Here is an 8,741-nt window from a genome sequence, read left to right on the forward strand (position 1 = left end):
GTATTTCCTCAGCAGCCAGCACGGATCAGCTCCAGGCATGACGAAGCGATATCGTCCTCTTTTGGAAGGCCAAACAAAGTAGTTTCGCTTTCACAACGAAAAACACAGTGCCTTCACGACATGGTGGCAGCAGCGAGAATAAAAGTTACGCCTTCATTCTTTGCATGAACATTTGGGCGGCGTTATGCAAATCTTCCCACATCGTGACGTAGACATGTGGGGGCAGGTTAGAATGAGTCGTTTTAGGTAGGCGTGGTTGACTCTTAACTTTTATAAAAAATATCTCTTTGGATTTGAGACTTTATTCTTTGCAACTTTACAGATCTTCTTTATGCACCAAGAGCTTGTAACACTCCAAAGAGAAAGGAAAAATTGAAATCGCATCATATGACCCCTTTAATAATTTTTTGAAAACAGCTTGAATTTAGAATTAAACTGAATAATTTATAATCTCATATAAAATGCTCAGATATTTATTACATAGTATTCAGTCTCGTTCACTACAGTGGTACTGATATAACTGCTAAAAGAATAAATGCAATATAGCTAGATCTCAAACGGTGGATCATGTATCATCATTATATATCGTAATATTGCCCAGAAACTGCTTACTATTAAAGCAGCATTAAGCTAATATAGACGTAACATAATAACTTACTGTAAAGCTGCTTTGAAAAAATGTGTATTGTGGATGCTATACAAATAAATATCTTGACTTGAATGAAAGAAAGTTGAAGATTCCTTACTATTAGAGATGCTGAACAGGGACGCAGAGGAGTGTGGTCAAAGGTGGCCGGGTATCAACAAGCTGCTGCAGACAACATTTCCAGATGTGATTCCCCCTTTTAGGGAACTCGTGCTGCATTCTCTAGTGGACACTTTGGGGAATGCTGCCAGCATGATCGGTGTCTGAAGCATGTGTGTGAACAAAAGACCATCCTATTGGTCCACGTGGCCTGTGACATCATAGGTGGGTGCCTGTAAGTATAAAAAGGGCAACTGCTGAATATGCCACTAACTTTTGTTGTCTTCAGGAGCTGTTTGTTTGAAGTTTGTGTGAAAGACCAAGGCAGGTGAGCGTTGTAGAAAGTGTGTGTCTCCGTGCCTGAGGTTTCTGACACACACACACAATCTATATGTCATGTGTCTTGATTAGGATCTTGCACGTTCTGTGCTTGAGGGCTCTGAATGCGGTCATTGTGAGTGTTTCCAATGAGACAGTCACCTTTCCTATAGCCTAGCTATCTGAGGCTAAAGTGTTATTGTCGTTATAGAGTTACAACCGGTGAATGCGGTTTATAGGTTTCATAGAAAGAGCATGATGTGTGCCAAATGAGTCACTGTAGAAATTGAATACTTTAATGGTTGCGGACGAAATAGATCAACACAAGAGCCGACACATAAAACGTCATCATGTTTTAAAGAAGAGTGGCTTGATTAAGTGGTGGAAATAGCAGATGATGGGAACAGAATGGTAACAAAACATCGAGACATTTACAGTCACACATAGGTGTAGTAGTGTGCAAATTCTACTACATAAGGATGTTTAGATAACTAAATAAGAATTCACATGTACAAGTTTTTTGAAAATATTTATTGAAAATATTTGTTTTTTATTATATTATATTATATTATATTATATTATATTATATTATATTATAAGCCTAATACATAATTGACCTCAAAAAGGGAATTAATGAGCAATAACGGCTTCATTTTTTCATATTATATTATATTATATTAAAATAAAAAATTGAACTGTTCTGCATTAGATTATTTTTTTAAATATAATTTCTTGGTAAGTAGCATGGCACTGTAAAATATGTTTTCTCAGGTAACCTAAAATGTGCATCATTTAGTTACATCAAGGATCAAATCAAATATAAATAGCACATTAAAGTTAAAAGTTTTTTGTGTGTGTGTGTGTGTGTGTGTGTGTGTGCTGTACAGGTCTGGTATAAATAATGTTTTTGCTCAGGCGGCTGAAATGTCAGAGAAAAGTTTTGCTCAGCTAGAAAAAAAAATTAGAGGGAACATTGGTAGTAACCATGTTTTTTTTTTGGTGTATTGATTACAATTTGTATAACAACAGTTTTACTATGAATGCCATGATTAAAAATGTTTATTGTAGCAAATCCATGGTTAATTTGTGGTAGTAACCATAGTAAAACCTTAGTAACCATGTTTTTTGTTTTATTTGTAGTAAAACCATGCTTCATTTTCATAAGAGAGTTCAATAGTGAATGTAGGCATTTTATATTATTTTATGTTTATATTACCAAACTTAAGAACTCGTTGGAATGGTTAGCACTTACTGTATTATTCTCACTGCCTGCGTGGAATATGTGTGCATTTTCAGCTTTCTAGCATGGAAAAAGTACATTTTTCACACCGGCCATTAGAAAGGCTATGGCAGTTGATGATACAGTCAGCGTTAATCATTCCAATGCAATCTTTAGTTGAATAATATAAACATAAAATTATATAAAATGTTTACATTCACTACTCAGTCGCTATTACATTTATGTTTAGTCATTTAGAATATTTTATCCAAAGCAACTTACAAATGAGGACAATAATGCAATCAAAACCAACAAAAGGGCAATAACATGTAAGTGCTGTGTCAAGTCTCAGTTAGCCTAACGCAGTACACGTACCAAGGTTTTTTTTAATAATAAATAAAAAGAAAACAAGTAAAAAGAATAGAAAAATAATAGAGAATGCTAGTGTTAAAGGGTCATTTTTTTATAATAAATAAAAAGAAAACAAGAAGATAGAATAGAAAACAAATGTTGAACGATAGTGTTAGAGGCTCTTTTTTAATAAAGAAAACAAGTAGTAAGAATAGAAAAAGAATAAAGAATGCTAGTGTCAGAGGCTCTCTCTCTCTTTTAAAGAAGACAAGTAGTAGGAATAGAAGTAGAGAAAATAGAAACAGAGAGTGCTAGAGTTAGAGGGTCAAATTAAAATGGAAGAGATGTGTTTTTAGCCTTTTCTTGAAGATGACTAAGGACTGCTCGGATTGAGTTGGGCAGGTCAGTCCACCAGGAGGGAACAGTTAATGTAAAAGTCTGTCAAAGTGATTTTGTGCCTCTTTTGGGATGGCACTATAATGCACCATCCACTTGCAGAATGCAAGCTTCTAAAGGGCACATAATTCTGAAGTAGTGAATTTAGGTAAAGCGATACAGAGCCAGTGGTGTTTTTTTAGCCAAACATCAATGCCTTGAATTTTATGTGAGCAGCTATTGGTAACCAGCGCAAATTGATGAACAGAGGTGTGACATGCATCCTTTTCGGCTCATTAAAGACTAATCTTGCAGCCACATTCTGGATTAGTTGTAGAGGTTTGATAGAATTGGCTGGAAGACCTGCTAAGAGAGCATTGCAGTAGTCCGAAAGAAAGGGCCTGATCTTCCCAATGTTGTATAAAGCAAATCTGCAGGACCAGGTCTCTATACTGCAGCTCCCATGTCCAATTCTTTGCACTGTGACGGCACTTTTCCATTCTCTGGCTATGTCTTAAATGACACACTTGCCGTCTTGTGGACCTACAATGGCAGATTTACAAAGTCCATGAAACCATATGGCAGGGGTGCCCAAACTGGGTCCTGGAGGGCCGCTGTCCTGCAGAGTTTAGCTCTAATTTGACTCAACACACCTGCTCTATTCATCATTTTAGCTTTCAGAAGGGTGCTCGCGAGCGCCCCCCTTTTTGGCCGCTATGCGCCCTCGTTGCGCACTTCTGCCGAGTTTGCACTGAGGCGAGCTCAACAGCAGACTTCTACCCGACAGTTAAAGTGGCATTGTCATGAAAGTGTGGACTCAGGGGAAGACTGCAAGCGTTTAGGGTGTGATTTGTGACAGGGCCAAAATAGGAAAAATCTTGAAGGAACCAGTGGCGAATTAGACGGGTTCTGATGTCATACCTGCACCCCTCTATTGTCAAATGAAAACACACACAGTACAAAGTAACTAATTCATATTTTTATATAAAATTACAGTGAACAATTGTTATTTCAAAAAACATAAAGGCAGTATAACAAATATGGTAAATACATACTAAATAATTTAAATATTTTGTATAACAGTAATGAAAATGAGAATTTTTGCATTGTGTTTATTTATTTATTTATTTTTATTGGACAATCATTTTGATAAGCCACTTGTGTAGGATGAACCAGCTTTTATGTATTATGTATTTATTAAATTATTTTTAATGACAAACAGACACATTTTCCCTCTAAATTCTCATTACATTCACTAGTCACAATTTTTATATTTGTCATTTCTTATATATTTTTTATATATTTAATTATATATTTATATAGTTTTGTGATTTTTACAATTCAACAGTACAACAAATTCAATAAATAAATATTTCACAGTTTAAATATTACTATTTTTTTTTTGTAGATTATATTATGTTTGTATATTATATACAGGTGCATCTCAATAAATTAGAATGTCGTGGAAAAGTTAATTTATTTCAGTAATTCAACTCAAACTAATTTGTTGAGATGAATGACTTTGTTTGAATTACTGAAATAAATGAACTTTTCCACGACATTCTAATCTATTGAGATGCACCTGTATTATTATTTAGCAGTTTTAGTAATTTTAGTCTGTGTTTTCTCTCTTTCAGTACTACTTCTAGTGTTGACAGATATGTCAGACACGTCAGTCCCAGAGACAGGCACTGATTCTAGTAAGTATTGAGTTTGTTTCTGTTTGACTATTAATAAACATGGAGACACATTTATGCATTCAGCATAAATCATTTATATATTTTTTCTCATTTTTACAACAATTCTCTTTACTGTAACTGAAGTTTTATACAAAAAAATATACAGTTGTAATTTCAATCAGCATGAAATAACATTAGATGCTTAAGATGCAACAAATTTGATATATAAATAATGGACAATTGAAATAGACTTTGTATAACATTAATGAAAATTATAATTTTTGCCTTGTGTTAATGATAATTTGGAGGCAAATGTGTTTAATTGTCATGAAAATAATATAAAAAAATTGTTTTTTGATTTTGGTGTGAAATAAGACCTGGACATGCTCTTGACAGGTTTTGTGAGGTTCACCGGCCCGTTAAAAGTCACTGTTGTCATGTAATCTCTTTCTCTCTCTCTCTCTCATTCTCAGGTGTGTTTTCAGATGTGACAAGCAGCACAGAGTCTCTCTCCAGCTCCAGCGTGGTCTCTCATACTCACACAAGCACAAGCGTGCCAGTTTGGACATCTGTTGTGAGTGTTGAGACTGAAGCGAGTGCTCAGACCGAAATCAGCAGCTCTGTGCCAAATCACACATATGCTGGCAGCACTCAGACTCAAACCATCAGCTCTCTGCCAACGCTAACATATGCTGAAAGAGCCGAAGGTACTGTACTGATGCTGATCAGGGCCACAAAGACCACAAACACTCACAGCGACCTCCTCACATATCCTGATTAGTAGTCAATAAATGTCTTTCAAAGTCTGATTATTTTAATGTAAAGTTGGTGCTGTTTAATCTTGATTGCATATGAATGTCTTTCAACTCTACTTCCAGTGATGACAGATATGTCAGTCCCAGAGACAGGCACTGATTCTGGTAAGTATTGAGTTTGTTTTTGTTTGACTATAGATACTAAACACTTGCATTCAGTGGGGTCATTTATAAATGTAGTTTATGAACCAATGATATTGTAGTGTCATTAAGATACTATTATAGTTTTTATTCATAGTTTGAATCAGTTTTTGTTCTGTTTTCATCTTAATTTTAGTTCGTTTTAGAAATTGATTTGCTTTTTTAACAGTTTACTTTATTATTATATATTATTATTTAATAGTTTTAGTAATTTTAGTCTGTGTCTCTCTCATTCAACTCTACTTCTATTGACAATGGATATGTCAGTCCTAGAGACAGACACTGATTCTGGTAAGTATTATATTTGTTTCTGTTTGACTGTAGATATTAAAGACTGGGACACATTTATGCATCTTAAGGAGATATTTATAAATTATATGTAGTAAACTCATGCACTATATTCCAAGTCTGATAACATATGATACTATGATACAGACCATTAAAGGGGTCATATAATGCATACAGAAGATCTGTAAAGTTGCAAAGACTAAAGTCTCAAATCCAAAGAGATATTATTTTTAAAAGTTAAGAGTCATCCACGCCTACCTAAAACGGCTCATTCTAACACGCCCCCACATATCTACGTCACAATGTGGGAAGATTTGCATAACGCCGCCCAAATGTTCACGCAAAGAAAGAAGGCGTAACTTTTATTCTCGCTAGTATTGTTGTTGCCGCCGCCGCCATGTCGTGAAGGCGCTGTGTGTTTGTGTTCTGTGTGTTTCGTTGTGAAAGCGAAACTACTTTGTTTGGCCTTCCAAAAGAGGACGATATCCGCTTCGTCATGCCTGGAGCTGATCCGTGCTGGTCGCTGAGGAAATACATCAACTTTGCGCTGTGGATCGCCAGATTGGCTTTCACCGTGGATGAAGTCGTGAAGTCCAGCCCGGCGTCGTCACATGTGGTTGCCACAAGCCCGCCGGCTGTTCCTCACTCTAGCCCGCCGGCCTCCGCTCACTCTAGTCCGCCCTGAACTTTTATTCTCGCTAGTATTGTTGTTGCCGCCACCGCCATGTCGTGAAGGCGCAAAATAATGTTCTTTCTAGCAACATCATATGACCCCTTTAAAATTCACTGTCGGAAGTAATAGAATGTGTGTGTCTGTGTGTGCGTATATGTACATATATGCAGTGCTTACCTAAATTTATTAGAACACTTGTCATAATAAAGAGAGAAAACTAATATTTTAGGAATCTGTCAAAAACTTGTTTAAAACAAAAAAAAAATGTATTGCCATTTATTAGGCAAATAACAAACGGAAACTAAATAGTCTTTGTTCACACATAATAACAAAAACCTTATATATTTATTTATATATATATTTATATACGTTGTATGGCCTCCTTTGGCCTTGATAACCGCTTGCAATCTTGCTGGCATTGTTTATATGTACTTTTCCACATCTGTTGTTATTGACTTCCAAATAGTTTAGTTGTTCCCAAAGACTTGCTTTTGATGAACCTTTTGTGTGATCTATCTTTGAATCCATTAAAGGTGACCTTTTATGTCCCTTTTTACAAGATGTAAAATAAGTCTCTGATGTCCCCAGAGTGTGCATGTGAAGTTGTAGCTCAAAATACTCTTTTTATAGCTTGTTGAAATTGCCAATTTTAGGGTATGAGCCAAAATGCACTGTTTTTGTGTTTGACCCATTAAATGCAATGAGCCGGTGCTCCCGGATCCCTTTTCAGAAGAGGGCGGAGCTTCAAGATCTCATGCTCTGACATACCAATGCTGGCCTTTGCAAATAAACATTCCACTATTAGTAAAAGCCTGTTATCTTTACAGAAAACATACTCAGTTTAAAAGTCAGTTATCTGATTGTACTAGGCATAATAAATGCGCGTTTATGAATTACACAGGCAGGGAGCACGGCATGATAAAAATAACAACATAGCTGGTCTCATGGTGCCTTCGCGTGCTATCACAAACTTTATAAGTCCCACTTGTGATTATGAGCTTGACAAATTCAAGCAGTCGACTTCACATTACTTTCATATGCAATTTTTAACTACCACATTCCTATTTATGATCATTCTGGTAGCACATGAAGGCAGCATCAGTGAAGGCAAAGCAAGGCGCTTTAGCTTTAGCTAATTGATCCCTCTTTCAGAAGCAACCTTTGCACAACTCCAGCACTGAACTGACCCTCGTTTGTGAGGCAGTCCGGTGTAAAATGATTGGGACAAACATATAGGACTTTAACATTTTTTTCCAGGACATTTCCTTCGAAAATGAAATGTAAATACTGTGTCCTCAGCGGCTCAGATGGAGGGAGTTTATGGAGAGTTCTATGTTCGTTGGTGCATCCTGATACACAACACTTGTAATGCATCTTTGTAAGTTTGTACTTGTAAGTACCTCACTAGATCTCGCAGCACTGTGCAGTAATCAACACTGGTTCCCGAGTAAACCTGTTCTGAGCTCGGACCAATTTGCTTGCGCTTGCGCTGCGCTCAATTATTGGTCCGAGCTGATAAATAGTCCGCGCTAATAAATTGGGCAATGCGATGGTCACACCAGTGCGACTGCTCACAAAAAAAAAAATTGTTTAAAAAATTATAATAATAAAAGGTCACAAAATGTGACCATTTGGTCGCAGTCTGGAGCCCTGCATAACAGAAACATACAAATATATATATATTTTGGTAACACCAATACTGTTAGTTTAGGGCAGCTGTGGCACAAAACTTATATTTGGTGGTGGTCTAAATTTGTTAAGAACAATCGATTAAAAAAATAACTTATTAATCACACAATTTGCATATTAATATATTTACGTTCTCTTAATTTCATACAAAATCTCAAAAGAAATGTAAAAGCAACAAAGATATTTTTAATAGGGATGCACAATATAACATTAAATGCATACAAGTAAATGCTGTGAAAAAAAGTTATTAGTTTATTGTTAATGAAGTAATTAATGATAACAAATAAAACTTTATTGTAAAGTTAATTTTATCTGCCTTTCTCTTCCCTCCATCTCATTTCAGCCTATCTTGTTCCATTGTTTCTTAAATATGTATGCAGTCGATGCAAGGCACTAAAGGAACGTTCTAGGGCTGGACGATATGGCCAAAATTTATATCACGATATAT

At 35.9% G+C, this 8,741-nt stretch overlaps 1 protein-coding gene across 1 annotated transcript in view; it reads left to right on the top strand.

Annotated features, from left to right (window-relative positions):
- LOC107653662 (uncharacterized) overlaps window positions 1-5,394 on the top strand; it is a gene marked incomplete at its 3' end in the record, with an annotated part of 11,725 nt that extends 6,331 nt beyond the window's left edge. Inside the window, exon 4 of the mRNA XM_016440442.1 lies at window positions 5,161-5,394. Within this exon, the coding sequence (XP_016295928.1) occupies window positions 5,161-5,394 (234 nt within the window). The remainder of the gene's footprint in view (window positions 1-5,160) is intronic.
- Between the last annotated feature and the right edge of the window lie 3,347 nt (window positions 5,395-8,741).

The sequence above is a fragment of the Sinocyclocheilus anshuiensis genome, unplaced genomic scaffold, assembly GCF_001515605.1.
Source record: "Sinocyclocheilus anshuiensis isolate Anshui unplaced genomic scaffold, SAMN03320099.WGS_v1.1 scaffold175, whole genome shotgun sequence".
Lineage (NCBI taxonomy): Eukaryota > Metazoa > Chordata > Actinopteri > Cypriniformes > Cyprinidae > Sinocyclocheilus > Sinocyclocheilus anshuiensis.